Source organism: Oncorhynchus mykiss, chromosome 18 (genome assembly GCF_057628025.1).
Source record: "Oncorhynchus mykiss isolate SJ-2025 chromosome 18, ASM5762802v1, whole genome shotgun sequence".
Classification (NCBI taxonomy): domain Eukaryota; kingdom Metazoa; phylum Chordata; class Actinopteri; order Salmoniformes; family Salmonidae; genus Oncorhynchus; species Oncorhynchus mykiss.
In genome coordinates this window covers 77,970,523-77,988,614 of record NC_143039.1, presented here as the reverse complement: position 1 = coordinate 77,988,614, position 18,092 = coordinate 77,970,523, and the positions used below count along the sequence as shown (strand labels likewise).

Here is an 18,092-nt window from a genome sequence, read left to right as displayed (position 1 = left end):
CCTGGGGCTCTGTAGGGTGTGTTTGTGTTTGTGAACAGAGCCCCAGGACCAGCTTGCTTAGGGGACTCTTCTCCAGGTTCATCGCTCTGTAGGTGATGGCTTTGTTATGGAAGGTTTCCTTTTATCTCTCTCTCTCTCCTTCTCTGTCTCTCTGTCTCTCCTCTCTCTTTTCTCCTTCTCTCTCTCTCTTTCTCATATCTCTCTTTTTCCTTCTCTCTCTCTCTTTCTCTCTGTCTTTCTTTCTTTCTCTCTCTCTCTCTCCTGTAGCTGGGTGACTCTCTGAATCGTCAGTTTGAAGCGGTGTGTGAGACCATGTTTGGAGAGATAGAGAGTCAGGCGGTGGAAGCCTTGGATCTACCTGGATGCTTCCGGACCCGTTCCCATAGTTACGTCCGCGCCATCCAGGCCGGCTGTTCCCAAGACGACGACTGCCTGTCCGTCTTCTCCATATCGGGACCCCAGGGTAGCATCAAGGGAGGAGCCAGTGAGTTTGTGTGTGTGGTACCGGGTATCAAACCCATCTGTGTTAACGCTTTAGATCCAAAGAATTAGAACTCAAGTCTTCAGGTCAGGAAATACAACTCATCCTAATAGGATTGTTCCCACACACACCGCTGGGCTAGTCTCTCTAGTCATTCCTCCGTACTCTGTATCCTCTCTCTCTATATCTCCCTCTCTAAATTTTTCTATCTCCCTCTCTCCATTTCTCTATTTCTCCATCTCCATCTCTCTATCTCCCTATCTCCCTCTCTACATTTCTCTATCTCCCTCTCTCCATTTCTCCATCTCTCCATTTCCCTCTCTCCCTCTCTCTATCTCCCTCCCTGGTTTAATCTCTCTCTCCTCTGTCTCCATAACGATGACTGGAATGTTTATTATTATCATCATTACTCACTGTCTCCAGCTGCTCTCCTGCTCTCCCTCTCTCCTTCCCTTATCTCTCCTTCTCTCCTTCCCTTATCTCTCCTTATTTCCTTCCCTTTATCTCTCCCTCTCTCCTTCACATATTTCTCCTTCTCTCCTTCCCTTCTCTCCCTCTCTCCTTCCCTTATCTCTCCTTCTCTCCTTCTCTCCTTCCCTTTATCTCTCCCTCTCTCCTTCCCTTATCTCTCCTTCTCTCCTTCCCTGTATCTCTCCTTATCTCCTTCACGTTAACTCTCCTCTCCTTCCCTTATCTCTCCTTCTCTCCTTCCCTTTATCTCTCCTTCTCTCCTTCCCTTTATCTCTCCCTCTCTCCTTCCCTTATCTCTCCTTCTCTCCTTCCCTTTATCTCTCCCTCTCTCCTTCCCTTTATCTCTCCTTCTCTCCTTCCCTTATCTCTCCTTCTCTCCTTCCCTTTATCTCTCCCTCTCTCCATCCCTTATCTCTCCTTCTCTCCTTCTCTTATCTCTCCTTCTCTCCTTCCCTTTATCTCTCCCTCTCTCCTCCCTCTCTCCTTCCCTTATCTCTCCTTCTCTCCTTCCCTGTATCTCTCCTTCTCTCCTTCCCGTTATCTCTCCTTCTCTCTTTCCCGTTATCTCTCCTTCTCTCCTTCCCTGTATCTCTCCTTCTCTCTTTCCCGTTATCTCTCCTTCTCTCCTTCCCTTATCTCTCCTTCTCTCCTTCCCTTTATCTCTCCCTCTCTCCTTCCCTTATCTCTCCTTCTCTCCTTCTCTCCTTCCCCTTATCTCTCCCTCTCTCCTTCCCTTATCTCTCCTTCTCGCCTTCCCTTATCTCTCCTTCTCTCCTTTCCTTTCTCTCCCTCTCTCCTTCCCTTTATCTTTCCCTCTCTCCTTCCCTTATTTCTCCTTCTCTCCTTCCCTTCTCTCCCTCTCTCCTTCCCTTTATCTCTCCTTCCCTTTATCTCTCCTTTATCTCTCCTTCTCACCTTCCCTTTATATCTCCCTCTCTCCTTCCCTTTATCTCTCCTTCTCTCCTTCCCTTATCTCTCCTTCTCTCCTTCCCTTATTTCTCCTTCTCTCCTTCCCTTATCTCTCCTTCTCTCCTTCCCTTATTTCTCCTTCCCTCCTTCCCTTATCTTTCCTTCTCTCCTTCCCTTATCTCTCCTTCTCTCCTTCCCTTATCTCTCCTTCTCTCCTTCCCTTATCTCTCCTTCCCTTATTTCTCCTTCTCTCCTTCCCTTTATCTCTCCCTCTCTCCTTCCCTTTATCTCTCCCTCTCTCCTTCCCTTCATCTCTCCCTCTCTCCTTCTCTTTATTTCTCCCTCCCTCCTTCCCTCTATCTCTTCCTCTCTAACTTTATCTCTCCCTCTCTCCTGGGGTGGCAGGTAGCCTAGTGGTTAGAGCATTGGGCCAGTAACCGAAATCTCAGTCTCTCCCTCTCTCTTTCAAATCAAATCAAAGCAAAAGCAAATGTATTTATAAAGCCCTTCGTACATCAGCTGATATCTCAAAGTGCTGTACAGAAACCCAGCCTAAAACCCCAAACAGCAAGCAATGCAGGTGTAGAAGCACGGTGGCTAGGAAAAACTCCCTAGAAAGGCCAAAACCTAGGAAGAAACCTAGAGAGGAACCAGGCTATGTGGGGTGGCCAGTCCTCTTCTGGCTGTGCCGGGTGGAGATTATAACAGAACATGATCAAGATGTTCAAATGTTCATAAATGACCAGCATGGTCGAATAATAATAAGGCAGAACAGTTGAAACTGGAACAGCAGCACGGCCAGGTGGACTGGGGACAGCAAGGAGTCATCATGCCAGGTAGTCCTGAGGCATGGTCCTAGGGCTCAGGTCCTCTGAGAGAGAGAAAGAAAGAGAGAAAGAGAGAATTAGAGAAAGCATACTTACATTCACACAGGACACCGAATAGGACAGGAGAAGTACTCCAGATATAACAAACTGACCCTAGCCCCCCGACACATAAACTACTGCAGCATAAATACTGGAGGCTGAGACAGGAGGGGTCAGGAGACACTGTGGCCCCATCTGAGGACACCCCCGGGCCAAACATCTCTCACTCTTTAACTTTATCTCACTCTCTCCTTCCCTTTATCTCTCACCTTCTCTTCTCTGATGTCTAATCCTTCTTGTGTTCATACTCTCTATTTCATTTCCTTTAACTCTCCTCAGAGTTCTCTCTTCCTCGTTATCTCTCATCTCTTTCCCTTTATCTCTCACTCTCACCTTCTCTTCTCTGATGTCTAATCCTTCTTGTGTTCATACTCTCTATTTCATTTCCTTTAACTCTCCTCAGAGTTCTCTCTTCCTCGTTATCTCTCATCTGTTCTCTTTTCGTTTTCCCTTTGTTTTCTTTCTCTGTCGTTCAATCTTATTTTCTGTCGTCTAGAATCTACTGTGTGTATGGATGTCAATCTTGTTCTGTATGTGTGTGTGCACGCTCATGAGTGTATCATGGCATGTGTGTGTGTGTGTGTGTGTGTGTGTGTGTGTGTGTGTGTGTGTGTGTGTGTGTGTGTGTGTGTGTGCGTGTCCTGTGTGTCTCTCTCCAGTGAGCTATCATCAGTACTTTACAGGGCTCTTATTTTCTGGCTTAGACCTGAAAATCCCCCAGAGATTTATCAAAGCTGCTGTGAAGAGTCAAATACAACACTCACAACACACACACTCACTCACTAACTCACAACACCCACCCACTCACTCACACACTCACACACACACACCCACCCACTCACACACTCACTCACACACACACACACCCACCCACCCACCCACTCACTCACACACTCACACACACACACCCACCCACTCACACACTCACTCACACACACACACACCCACCCACCCACCCACTCACACACTCACTCACACACACACACCCACCCACTCACACACCCACTCACACACACACACACACCCACCCACCCACCCACCCACACACACACACACACACACACACCCACCCACTCACTCACACACACACACACCCCCACCCACCCACTCACTCACACACACACACCCACCCACCCACACACACACACACCCACCCACCCACCCACACACACACACACCCACCCACCCACCCACTCACTCACTCACACACACACACCCACCCACCCACCCACCCACACACCCACCCACCCACCCACCCACCCACCCACCCACACACCCACCCACCCACCCACCCACACACCCACCCACCCACACACACACACACCCACCCACCCACCCACCCACCCACACACACACACACACACACACCCACCCACCCACTCACTCACACCCACACACCCACCCACCCACACACACACACCCACCCACCCACCCACACACACACACACACACACCCACCCACCCACTCACTCACACCCACCCACCCACCCACCCACCCACCCACACACCCACCCACCCACTCACTCACACCCACACACCCACCCACCCACACACACACACACCCACCCACCCACCCACCCACCCACACACACACACACACCCACCCACCCACTCACTCACACCCACCCACCCACACACACACACACACACACCCACCCACCCACTCACTCACACCCACCCACCCACCCACCCACCCACCCACACACACCCAGAGAGCTTTTCTTTTTGGGTGAGGCTCATCACTTCTTCCTGAGTGGGTTGGAAATGAAGAAGCTAGGGGAGCAAAGCGTTTAAAAACGCTGTGTATCCACTGCAGAGGACTGTGTGTTGCTTGAGGTTCCTCATTTCAATATTCCTCACAGGAAATGGCTTTATCTTCTTAAGAAAATAGTACAGTTAGCTCAGAGGAACAGACATACTGTATTCAGAGGAAGATACTGACAGCTTTCTCATTTATTCTCTCTCCCTCTCTCGCGCTCTCTCTCGTTCGCTCTGTTTGTATCTTTCTTTCAGTCTCTCGCTGTCTCTCTCTCTCTCTCTCTCTGTCTCTCTCTCTGTCTCTCTCTCTCTCGCTCTGTTTATCTTTCTTTCAGTCTCTCTCTCTCTGTATCTGTATCTGTCTCTCTCTCTCTCTCTCTCTCTGTGTCTGTATCTCTCTCTCTCTCTCTCTCTCTCTCTCTCTCTGTATCTCTCTCTCCCTCTCTCTCCCTGTCTCTCTTTCTGTCTCTCTCTCTCTTTCTCTCTCTCTCTCTCTCTCTCTGTCTCTGTGTCTCTCTCTCTCTCTCTGTCTCTCTCTCTCTCTATCTGTCTCTCTCTCTCTGTCTCTGTGTCTCTCTCTCTCTCTCTCTGTCTCTCTCTCTCTCTGTCTCTCTCTCTCTCCTTTCTCTCTCTCTCTCTCTCTCTCTCTCTCTCTGTCTGTATCGGTCTCTCTCTCTGTATCTCCCTCTCTCCCTCTCTCTCTATCTCTCTCTCTCTCTCTCCTTTCTCTCTCTCTCTCTCTCTCTCCTCACAACATGCACCACACCACATGTGCTTCTGTCTCTAAAATGGAGGATGTATTTTAGCAGCTGGTATTTCAAATGGCAGTGATTACAATCTCTTTCTTCTCTCTGTCTCTATTCTTCCTTCGCTTTCTGTTCCTCCATCTCCCTCTCTTTCTCCCACTGTCTCCCTCTCTCCCTCTCTCGATCTCTCCCTCCCTCTCCCTCTCTCTCTCTCTCTCCCTCCCTCTCCACCTCTCCCTCCCTCTCCCTCCCTCCCTCTCCATCTCTCTCTCCCTCCCTCTCCATCTCTCCCTCCCTCTCTCTCACCCTCTCTCTCTCTCCCTCCCTCTCTCTCTCCCTCCCTCTCTCTCTCCCTCCCTCTCATATATCTCTCTCTAACCCTTCATCTTCCTCTCCATCTCCCTCCTCCCACTCCCTTCTCTCTCTCTCCAGTTTTTCCATACCGTAAGGGTGGCCCTCCCCCCCTCCCTCCTCGTATGTCCAAGCCTATCATCTCTGTGAGGGCTCAGAGTAGTACAGAGTCTACCCAGGATACCTACTTCCAGAACACAGGCCAGCCTGCCCTGGGACGACCCAGGCAACACCATAGCCACTCTGTCGACCTGGGAATCACTGATGGTAGGTCAACTAAGTCTAAATGCACCTTTTGCATACATTCATAACATTTTGGATGAGTGAGATTTGGATGAGTGAGATTTGGATGAGTGAATGGGTAAACTTGTGGAGGATTGAGGCCTCCCGAGTGGCACAGTGGTCTAAGACACTGCATCGCAGTACTAGCTGATTTAAGTCCAGGCTCTGTCGCCAGGGGCGGCGCACAATTGGCCCAGCGTCATCCGGGGAGGGTTTGGCCGGCAGGGATGTTTTCTTGTCCCATCACGCATGCTGACACGGTCACCAGGTGTACGGTGTTTCCTCTGACACATTGGTGCGACTGGCTTCCGGTTTGAGTGTGTCAAGAAGCAGTGTGGGTTGTGTTTCGGAGGACGCACGGCTCTCGACCTTTGCCTCTCCTGAGTTCGTAGCAGCGATGGAACAATCAATTGGTAAGGAAAAGGGGCAAAAAAATGAAATACGTATATAGTATATATACACTGCCGTTCAAAAGTTTGGGGGTCAATTGGAAATGTTCTTGTATTTGAAAGAAAAGCTCTTTTTTTTGTCCATTAAAATAACATCAAATTGATCAGAAATACAGCGTAGACATTGTTAATGTTGTAAATGACTACTGTAGCTGGAAACGGCAGATATCTTATGGAATATCTACATAGGCTGACAGAGGCCCATTATCAGAAACCATCACTCCTGTGTTCAAATGGCACGTTGTGTTAGCTAATCCAAGTTTACCATTTTAAAAGGCTAATTGATCATTAGAAAACCCTTTTGCAATTATGTTAGCACAGCTGAAAACTGTTGTTCTGATTAAAGGCCTTCTTTAGACTAGTTGAGTATCTGGAGCATCAGCATGTGTGGGTTCGATTACAGGCTCAAAATGTCTAGAAACAAAAACTTTTCTTCTGAAACTCGTCAGTCTATTCTTGTTCTGAGAAATAAAGGCTATTCCATGTGAGAAATTGCCAAGAAACTGAAGATCTCGTATATCCTATCTCGCATATCCTATTATTTTATTTTTATTGGACAGTGTGAGATATGGCTTTTTCTTTGTAACTCTGCCTGTGTCTGGTCAGACCTCCAGGGGATCCAGTCCAACTACATCATGTATCTCCTGTCTGTCTCCGTAGTTGTGGTGTCTGGTCAGACCTCCAGGGGATCCAGGGAAGGAGGTTACTACACAGGACCAGGACAAGGCCGCTCCCGCCAGCACTCCAACTCAGCCGAGAGTCTGGACGGGGTCCTCCGGGGCGGGCGTGAGCTGATGCCCTATGGAGGAGGAGGACAGGGACCCATCAGAGTCAAACATAGTGGCTCCGCGGATAGTCTCCTGGAGGGGCCCAGGGGAAGGGAGAGGGGAGAGAGGGATATGAGGCGGGCAGGGGGGAGTCTGTGGAAGTCTGCCTCCCTCCCACAGAACAGTATGGTGCTGAGTAAGATGGGAGGAGGAGGAGGAGGAGGAAGAGGAGGAGGACAGGAGGAGAACAAGACAGAGGGAAGAGGAAGGAATTGGAGGCCTTCTATCGCTGTACAGGTTTGAGGACGGCTTTTTTACGTGTCATTTTTTGTTGTAGAGATATCATTTATTCCCATGTTTCTGTTTGTTTATTTCTCTGTGTTGTTTGTTTGAATGAATGTCAGGTGGACAGCCCGGGGACCCTGACAGACTCGGACGCGGAGAGCAAGGCTCTGAGAGAGGTTCACTCTATAGGAGTGCAGGTGGAGGAAGACAAGAGGTACTGTTATAATTACAGCTTAATAACACACATTAAAGGTTAACAAATGGCTTTACAGCTCACTCCACTGTAAGGAGAAATATTGTTTTTTTTTACACCAAGTCTAAGAGACTAGTTGTATTCTTCCTCACTGCCTTCATATCTACTCTCGCTCTCTCGCTCTCTCGCTCTGTCGCCCTCGCTCTCTCTCTCTCTCTGTCTCTCTCTCTGTCTCTCTCTCTGTCTCTGTCTCTCTCTCTGTCTCTCTCTCTCTCTCTCTCTCCCTCTCTCTCTGTCTCTCTCTCTGTCTCTGTCTCTGTCTCTCTCTCTGTCTCTCTCTCTCTCTCTCTCTCTGTCTCTCTCTCTGTCTCTGTCTCTGTCTCTCTCTCTCTCTCTGTCTTTCTCCCTCCCTCTCTCTGTCTCTGTCTATCTCTGTCTCTCTCTCTTCCTTACTGTCTCTCTCTGTCTCTGTCTCTTCCTTTCTGTCCCCGGGTGTCACAATCTCACCCTTTTCCGAGTGTATACACAGTAGTCATGGTTACATCCAGTTATTATCGAAGTTGAATCTGACAAAGGAAAACATTCCCTCAATCTCCCTCATCTGTCTGTCTCTGCATGAATAGTGTCCGTATGTATTTACAGTAGATACAGCCCAACCCTCCTCCCCTCCTTCCCCTCCTCTCCTCCCAGGCGTGCTCGGTTCAAGCGCTCCAACAGCGTGACGGCCGGCGTCCAGGCAGACCTGGATCCAGAGGGGGGTTACCCAGGCCTCACCATCGCTGTACCTACCCAGGATAAGAACCTACAGTTCCCAGGCCACACCATCGCTGTTCCTACCCAGGATAAGAGCCCCCAGTTCGGCTGCTCCTTCCAGAGACACTCCTCAGAGCCAGGGTCAACCGACCAGTACGCAGAGTACCACCGCACGGTCAGTGGTTGGGTTGGGTTAGTTAGTTAGTTAGTTAGTTAGTTAGTTGGTAAGTAAATGAGCTAGTTGGTTAGTTAGCAAGTTAGTTGGATAGCAGTTGGTTAGTTGGTTAGTTTATTAGCAGGTATTTATTTAGTTAGTTAGCAGTTAGTGAGTGAGTGAGTTAGTTAGTTAGCAGTTAGTGAGTTAGTTTGTTTGTTAGCAGTTAGTTAGATTGTTTGTTTTTTAGCAGTTAGTTAGTTAGTTAGTTAGTTAGTTGGTAAGTAAATGAGCTAGTTGGTTAGTTAGCAAGTTAGTTGGATAGCAGTTGGTTAGTTACTTAGTTGGTTAGTTTGTTAGTTTATTAGCAGGTATTTGTTTAGTTAGTTAGCAGTTAGTTAGTTAGTTAGTTTGTTAGTTCGTTAGTTTGTTAGTTCGTTAGTTAGTTAGTTAGCATTTTGTTGGTTAGTTAGCTAGCTATCAATTAGGTAGATAGTTAGTTAGTTTGTTAGTAGCAGTTAGTAGTAGTTAGCATCTCTAGCTCCTGCGTGAGGATAATATGCCGCGCCAGTTTGGCTGCTTTATGTTTATTATTTTCAATACATCATTAAAGGACTTATCTACTTCCTGTCCTCTTCATCCCCACTGGGACTTCAGTACATCATTAAATGACTTATCTACTTCCTGTCCTCTTCATCCCCACTGGGACTTCAGTACATCATTAAAGGACTTATCTACTTCCTGTCCTCTTCATCCCCACTGGGACTTCAGTACATCATTAAAGGACTTATCTACTTCCTGTCCTCTTCATCCGCATTGGGACTTCAGTACATCATTAAAGGACTTATCTACTTCCTGTCCTCTTCATCCCCATTTGGGACTTCAGTACATCATTAAAGGACTTATTTTTTAATTTTTTTATTTATTTCACCTTTATTTAACCAGGTAGGCTAGTTGAGAACACCTTTATTTAACCAGGTAGGCTAGTTAAGAACACCTTTATTTAACCAGGTAGACTAGTTGAGAACAAGTTCTCATTTGCAACTGTGACCTGGCCAAGATAAAGCATAGCAGTATGAGCAGACAACACAGAGTTACACATGGAGTAAACAATTAACAAGTCAATAACACAGTAGAAAACAAAGGGGGAGTCTATATACAATGTGTGCAAAAGGCATGAGGAGGTAGGCGAATAATTACAATTTAGCAGATTAACACTGGAGTGATAAATGATCAGATGGTCATGTACAGATAGAGATATTGGTGTGCAAAAGAGCAGAAAAGTAAATAAATAAAAACAGTATGGGGATGAGGTAGGTAAAAATGGGTGGGCTATTTACCGATAGACTATGTACAGCTGCAGCGATCGGTTAGCTGCTCAGATAGCAGATGTTTGAAGTTGGTGAGGGAGATAAAAGTCTCCAACTTCAGCGATTTTTGCAATTCGTTCCAGTCACAGGCAGCAGAGAACTGGAACGAAAGGCGGCCAAGTGAGGTGTTGGCTTTAGGGATGATCAGTGAGATACACCTGCTGGTGGGTGTATACACCACTTACGGGTGGGTGTTGCCATCGTGACCAGTGAACTGAGATAAGGCGGAGCTTTACCTAGCATGGACTTGTAGATGACCTGGAGCCAGTGGGTCTGGCGACGAATATGTAGCGAGGGCCAGCCGACTAGAGCATACAGGTCGCAGTGGTGGGTGGTATAAGGTGCTTTAGTGACAAAACAGATGGCACTGTGATAAACTGCATCCAGTTTGCTGAGTAGAGTGTTGCAAGCAATTTTGTAGATGACATCGCCGAAGTCGAGGATCGGTAGGATAGTCAGTTTTACTAGGGTAAGTTTGGCGGCATGAGTGAAGGAGGCTTTGTTACGGGATAGAAAGCCGACTCTAGATTTGATTTTCGATTGGAGATGTTTGATATGAGTCTGGAAGGAGAGTTTACAGTCTAGCCAGACACCTAGGTACTTATAGATGTCCACATATTCAAGGTCGGAACCATCCAGGGTGGTGATGCTAGTCAGGTGTGCGGGTGCAGGCAGCGAACGGTTGAAAAGCATGCATTTGGTTTTACTAGCGTTTAAGAGCAGTTGGAGGCCACGGAAGGAGTGTTGTATGGCATTGAAGCTCGTTTGGAGGTTAGATAGCACAGTGTCCAAGGACGGGCCGGAAGTATATAGAATGTTATCGACAATTGAAGTCAGAGGATTACATACACCTTAGCCAAAAACACAATTTTTCACAATTCCTGACATTTAATCCCAGTAAAAATTCAGTTTTGGGTCAGTTAGGATCACCACTTTATTTTAAGATGTGAAATGTCAGAATAATAGTAGAGACAATTATTTATTTCAGCTTTTATTTCTTTCATCACATTCCCAGTGGGTCAGAGGTTTACATACACTCAGTTAGTATTTGGTAGCATTGTCTTTTAATTGCTTCACTTGGGTCAAACATTTCAGGTAGCCTTCCACAAGCTTCCCACAATAAGTTGGATGAATTTTGGCCCATTCCACCTGACAGAGCTGGTGTAACTGAGTCAGTTTTGTAGGCCTCCTTGCTCGCACACACTATTTCAGTTCTGCACACAAAGGTTCTATTAGATTGAGGTCAGGGCTTTGTGATGGCCACTCCAATACCTTGACTTTCTTGTCCTTAAGCCATTTTGCCACAACTTTGGAAGTATGCTTGGGGTCATTGTCCATTTGGAAGACCCATTTGCGACCAAGCTTTAACTTCCTGACTGATGTCTTGAGCTGTTGCTTCAATATATCCACGTAATTTTCTTACCTCATGATGCATCTATTTTGTGAAGTGCACCAGTCCCTCCTGCAGCAAAACCATCCCACAACATGATGCTGCCACCCCTGTGCTTCACGGTTGGGATGGTGTTCTTCGGCTTGAAAGCATAACCCTTTTTCCTCCAAACATAACGATGGTCATTATGTCCAAACAATTCTATTTTTGTTTCATCAGACCAGAGGACATTTCTACAAAAAGTATGATCTTTGTCCCCATGTGCAGTTGCAAGCCATAGTCTGGCTTTTTTATGGCGGTTTTGGAGCAGTGGCTTCTTCCTTGCTGAGTGGCCTTTCAGGTTATGTCGATATAGGACTCGTTTTACTGTGGATATAGATACTTTTGTACCTGTTTCCTCCAGCATCTTCACATGGTCCTTTGTTGTTGTTCTGGGATTGATTTGCACTTTTTTGCACCAAAGTACGTTAATCTCTAGGAGACAGAACGCTTCTCCTTCCTGAGCGGTATGACGGCTGCGTGCCCCCATGGTGTTTCTCCCAAGGATGAACCAGTCTATTAAAGAAAATTCTGAGGTCTTGGCTGCTTTCTTTTGATTTTCAGAATCACTGAGTTTGATGGTAGGCCTTGAAATACATCCACAGGTACACCTCCAATTGACTCACATGATGTCAATTAGCCTATCAGAAGCTTCTAAAGTCGTGACATCATTTTCTGGAATTTTCCAAGCTGTTTAAAAGCACAGTCAACTTGGTGTAAGTAAACTTCTGCCCCACTGAACAACAATTGTCTGTAAACAATTGTTGGAAAAATGACTTGTGTCATGAACAAAGTAGATGTCCTAACCGACTTGCCAAAACTATAGTTTGTTAACAAGAACATTTGTGGAGTGGTTAAAAACAAGTTTTAATGATGTATGTAAACTTTCGACTTCAACTGTGCTTCCTGTCCTCTTCATCTCCATTGGGACTTCATTACATAATGATAATCCCTCCACTTCTTCCTATTAAACAACAGAAAGTTACAATCTTCACTTAAAAGTATCCTCTCCATTAAACTAACTTGACTTGCTTTGAATTAAACCCTTTTATTATTTTAGGGAGCTTAAGTCACAAACTTCCTCGATCAGGTTCTGTTTTGAGTTGTTTAATGTTGAGCTAAGCCTTACCTTACCTTAGCTTATCAACTAGCATAACTGGTTGTTGCTACTGGTTGTCTCTAGGTGCACACCCAGGGCCAGTGGACCTACAGAGAGGACTATGTTCAGGATGGTTACGCTACAGACAACCACCAGATCCCCCCGCTGCCCCCGCGGGCCCACTCCCCCCTGCCCCTCGCTGCGGACCGTGGAGGCTGGACAGGTACACCCCAGCCCTCACTGGAGGGGGGCCCCCGGAGTCTGCCCGACTCTGGTCGCGCCTCGCCCTGTCTGAGAGACGGAGAGTTTTTCCTACGCCTCCTTCAGATGGAGGTGGAGAGGATGGAGGGATGGTGTCAGAACATGGAGAGAGAGGCGGAGGAGAACGAGCTGCCGGAGGAGGGTGAGGAAATGGGGGGGGGGGGGGGGGGGACGATGGAAGAGGGGTGGGGACTGTCAGAAAGAGGACTAAATTATAGGAAATACGGACTGGTTTAAACCTCAGCTCACAAATTACACACGTTTTACTTTCTACTTCCTGTGTACTGACTCCCCCTCTTCCTGTTTCCTGTGTGTTTCCTGTCCAGTTCTGGAGCTGATCCGTAACGCGGTGGGCAGTGCCCAGATGCTCATGTCTCAGAAGGTCCAGCAGTTCTTCCGTCTGTGCCAGCAAAGCGTGGTGGGTGGGTGGGTGGGTGTGTGCGTGGGTGGGTGGGTGGGTGGGTGGGTGCGTGGGTGCGTGCGTGGGTGGGTGGGTGGGTGAGTGGGTGGGTGGGTGGGTGGGTGGGTGCGTGGGTGCGTGTGTGGGTGGGTGAGTGGGTGGGTGGGTGGGTGGGTGGGTGGGTGCGTGCGTGTGTGCGTGTGTTCGTGTGTGTGTGTGTATGTTTTTGGTTTTACTATCTTTGTGGGGACCAGAAGTCCTCACATGGATAGTAAACCAACGGGGGGAAAAACTCATACAAGCGAGGACATTTCCCCACAAGGAAAAAGCCTATTTTAGGGTTAGTTATGGTTAGGGGTTATGGTTAGGGGTTAGGGGTTAGGGGTTATGGTTAGGGGTTATGGTTAGGGGTTAGGGGTTACAATTAGGGTTAGGGGTTATGGTTAGGGGTTACAATTAGGGTTAGGGGTTAGGGGTTATGGTTAGGGAGTGTCTGTGTTCTCTATGTGTTCTCTGTCTACCTATGAAGAACTCATAGCCCTGGCCATTTATTCTACAGTTTATTCACAGTTTTCTCCTAACTGGTTCTTATGATTCCCACCCTACTTATGAATTATTTATTTGTTACCCTTCCCTCCACCCCTCACCCCTCCAGGACCCCTCAGCATACCCCCAGCCCACCTCTCAGGACCTGTCCGGGCTCTGGGACCTGCTCCAGCTCAACATGGAAGACGTCAGGGTCAAGTTCCAGCACCTCCAGAGGCTCAAGGACTCCGGCTGGAGGCTTCCCCCAGACAAGAAGGTGAGAGCTGGGGTGTCGGCTTGACCCTGCTGCCTCCTGATCCTGGGTCATTCCCCAGAGTGTCAAGATGGCGGTGTGTCAGAGAGTGGCACAGATGGTGCCCCCGCGAGCAAGCCCCGGCTGTGAAACTGCACAACGTCATAAGAAATTGAGGAGAGAGGCTTTGAGCCGAAATGGCATTGAGCTCTAAAGCTGTGTGTTAGTTCTGAATGAAAGGAACTGAGCCTGTTTGAGCTAAAATGGCTGAGTGTTGTTTCCAAGCTTTATGGCAAGACTTCTAAAATGCAGTGCATTCTGAAAGTATTCAGACCCCTTGACTTTTTCCACATTTTGTTACGTTACAGCTTTACTATAACATTGATTACATTTCCCCCCTCAATTCTACACGATAATACCCCATAATGACAAACCAAAAACAGGTTTTTAGAATTTTTTGCAAATGTTTTTAAAAAAAAATTTAAAACTTCAAATCACATTTACATATTTACATAAGTATTCAGACCCTTTACTCAGTACTTTTTTGAAGCACCTTTGGCAGCGATTACAGCCTCGAGTCTTCTTGGGTATGAAGCTACAAGCTTGGCACACCTGTACTTGGTGAGTTTCTCCCATTCTTCTCTGCAGATCCTCTCAAGCTCTGTCAGGTTGGATGGGGTCCGTTGCTGCACAGCTATTTTCAGGACTCTCCAGAGATGTTCGATCGGGTTCAAGTCCGGGCAATGCTTCACCGTAGGGATGGTGCCAGGTTTCCTCCAGACGTGACGCTTGGCATTCAGGCCAAAGAGTTCAATGTTTGTTTCATCAGACCAGAGAATCTTGTTTCTCATGGTCTGAGTCCCTTAGGTGCCTTTTGGCAAACTCCAAGTGGGCTGCCATATGCCTTCTTTCTGGCCACTCTTCTGTAAAGGCCTGATTGGTGGAGTGCTGCAGAGATGGTTGTCCTTCTGGAAGGTTCTCCCATCTCCACAGAGGAACTCTGGAGCTCTGTCATAGTGACCATCGGGTTCTTGGTCATCTCCCTGACCAAGGTCCTTCTCCCCCAAGTGCTCAGTTTGGCCCGGTCAGCTGACTCTAGGAAGTGTCTTAAACTTCTTCCATTTAAGAATGATGGAGGCCACTGTGTTCTTGGGGACCTTCAATGCTGCAGAATGTTTTGGAGCCATTCCCTGGATCTGTGCCTCGACACAATCCTGTCTCGTGGCTCTACGGACAATTCCTTCAACCTCATGACTTGGTTTTTGCTCTGACATGCTGTGGGACCTTATATAGACAGGTGTGCGCCTTTCCAAATCCTGTCCAATCAATAGAATTTACCACAGGTGGTCTCCAATCAAGTTGTAGAAACATCTCAAGGATGATCGATGGAAACAGGATGCACCAGAGCTCAATTTCAAGTCTCATAGCAAAGGGTCTGAATACTGATGTAAATAAGTTATTTCAGTTTTTTTTTTTTTTTTTTTTACAATTTTGTTTTACAAAAAAGTTAATATTTTTTTCTTAGTCATTATATTGTATTGTGTGTAGATGGTGGTTGTCTGTAGCGTAACCATCCTGAACATAGTCCTCTCTGTAGGTCCACTGGCCCTGGGTGTGCACCTAAAACGTAACAAAATGCTCTGTGTTGTTTATTTACATCTGATATATTGTTTTTAGGAGAGACAGGAAGTTCTACACTCCCTGTAGCATCTATGAACTTCCTCTGTTTATCCACATCCATACTGGTGTCGTTATTCTGTCTTTTTATTTATTTATTCTGTCTTTTTTCCCTTTGTATTGTTTAATGGTTTAATGGTTTATTGTTTATTGTTTAATCTCATTATTTGTCTGTCCGCCCCTACAATCTTCTATTTGATCTTCTCATTTTCTCACTCAACCCTTTCCCTCATTATCCCATGACCCTGCTCCATCCTTCCATAATGCCCACCCCTCATCCCCCTCTTCCTCTCATCCCCCTTCCCCTCATCCCCCCTCCCCTCATCCCCTTCCTCTCATCCCCCTCTTCCCCTCTTCCTCTCATCCCCCCTTCCCCTCATCTCCCTCTTCCCCTCATCTCCCTCATCCCGCTCTTCCCCTCATCCCCCCCTCCCCTCATCCCCTTCCTCTCATCCCCCTCTTCCCCTCTTCCTCTCATCTCCCCTTCCCCTCATCTCCCTCTTCCCCTCATCCCGCTCTTCCCCTCATCCCCCCCTCCCCTCATCCCACCTCCCCCCTTCCCCTCATCCCCCCCCTCCTCTCATCCCCCTCATCTCCATCTTCTCCTCATCCCCCCTCCCCTCATCCCCCTCACCCCTCATCCCCCTCAGGATGACAAGAAGCTTCCTCCCCCACTACCAAAGAAGCCAGCTGGGGGAGTGAGTGGCAGTCTCCGTGCTGACAGCGTCAACGACCTCTCAGTGGAACGAGGGGTAGGAGGAGGCGGAGGGGTGTTGGTGATGGCCCGTAGCGGGGGTGTGGGACGGGCCGTGCCTATCCGGGAGAAGTCCTTAGACCTGGGGGACAGACAGAGGACTGAGGCACGCAGGAGACTGCTCCAGACCAAGAGGTCCTCTTCCTTCAGACAGAACTCAGCCACGGAGAGCGCCGACAGCATCGAGATCTACATCCCAGAGGCTCAGACCCGGCTCTGAACATGGTGATACAGCCCTTTATCCCAGTGAACAGAACCGACCCGACGCCTGGGACAGCCTAAATATAGAGATATAGCTAGCTATCCCAACCTAGAACGACCACAACCATTGAGATCTACATCCCGGAGGCTCAGACCCAGTTCTGAACACTGGAACCAACTAAACGTGGAGATACAACCTATTTTCTGAGGATCCTGGATCAACCAAAACTCTCCCAAGTTCCATACACTGATCCCCCCTCTCCCAATGACGATATGGGCCATACTGACTTTCTCAAGCCTTCACTGTTGGGGGATGCTGGGTCCCATCGTCATGGCATTCCATGGACGAGGCAAGACAGAAGGGGAGAGCCATTTGTGCCCTGGAACTTTGAATCCCCAATAAACAAACACAAACAATCTGTGGCGAGAATGATGACTACGGGGATCACAGTTGACTCCACACACACATTTATTTCCCTCATCTTAGTCGGGGGGAGAGAGAGATAGAGCTGTAAAATACAGTGACAGTCACTGAAAGGTGTAGTCATGCAATAGTAGCATGTCTGTGCATGCCTGTCCACCTATAGCGTAGCCTAGCCACGCCTGGAATAGCCTAGCCTATCTTAGCCTCTTAGCTCATCTTAGCCTCTTAGCCTATCTTAGCCTCTTAGCTCATCTTAGCCTCTTAGCCTATTTTAGCCCATTTTAGCCTCTTAGCTCATCTTAGCCTCTTAGCCTATCTTAGCCTCTTAGCTCATCTTAGCCTCTTAGCCTATCTTAGCCTAGCTTCCATCTTCACAGGAAATAAGGGCTTCACAAATCTCAACCACTCTTGTGGGCATGGAGCAGATTCTCCCTCTAAATGGCCACTCAACATCACCCAAGGCTCTAAAGGTAATCTCAATATCAACTAGCTACCGTTCGACGCCATTTGGCTAGTTGGCTACATCCTCTGAAGACTGTGTTAATACACACTCACTCAACATTCAACTGTGGATTTCATTTTAACCTACATGCCTCCTACACATGTCCCGGTCAACACTCATTCACCTAAGGTTTTATTCTCTCGCGACTCCTTCCTATTGGCCCGAGCATCCATCAATCTACCAGCTGTCTGGGCGGCAGTGTTTGAAGGAGAGTGTGTTTTTCTTTTTTTGTACATCGTTTTGAACGATGCTGTTCACCAGCTATCTAGTGTGGCACGGTATACTTGACAGCCAGAGAACATCACAAACAAACAAAAAACCTTGAAGCTGTTTTCATTTTTTTGTTATAGATATTCCTTCTGAAGTGTAAAAGGTTTGGCAGTGGGTGGGTGGTTTGATTCTTTTTTTTTTTTTGAGTTTTAGAGTTTTTCAGAATGTTGAAATTTCACAACAGGGGATCCTTTTTCACTGTGAGACAATGGCACCCCCTGGTGGCCAAAATGAGAATCACAGAATCACTGTCAGAGGAGGAGGGTGTGTGGGACTGGGGAATATCGGCCTCATAAAAACAGGAGACTTACGTAGCAAAAAAAAGTCTTATGTACTTTTTAGATATATTTATTACATTTCCAACAAAAATGATTTTTTTCAAGATTGGATCGACAAGCAAAA

General features: G+C 47.5%; 1 protein-coding gene across 1 annotated transcript in view; it reads left to right on the top strand.

Annotated features, from left to right (window-relative positions):
• Positions 1 to 18,092, top strand: part of LOC110496905 (disks large-associated protein 3-like) — a 35,938-nt gene extending 17,846 nt beyond the window's left edge. The window contains exons 4-12 of the mRNA XM_090209440.1: positions 268 to 484; positions 5,724 to 5,909; positions 7,034 to 7,437; positions 7,545 to 7,639; positions 8,309 to 8,546; positions 12,508 to 12,826; positions 13,011 to 13,102; positions 13,740 to 13,886; positions 16,190 to 18,092. Coding sequence (XP_090065566.1) covers positions 268 to 484; positions 5,724 to 5,909; positions 7,034 to 7,437; positions 7,545 to 7,639; positions 8,309 to 8,546; positions 12,508 to 12,826; positions 13,011 to 13,102; positions 13,740 to 13,886; positions 16,190 to 16,513 — 2,022 coding nt within the window. The 3' untranslated portion in view covers positions 16,514 to 18,092. The remainder of the gene's footprint in view (positions 1 to 267; positions 485 to 5,723; positions 5,910 to 7,033; positions 7,438 to 7,544; positions 7,640 to 8,308; positions 8,547 to 12,507; positions 12,827 to 13,010; positions 13,103 to 13,739; positions 13,887 to 16,189) is intronic.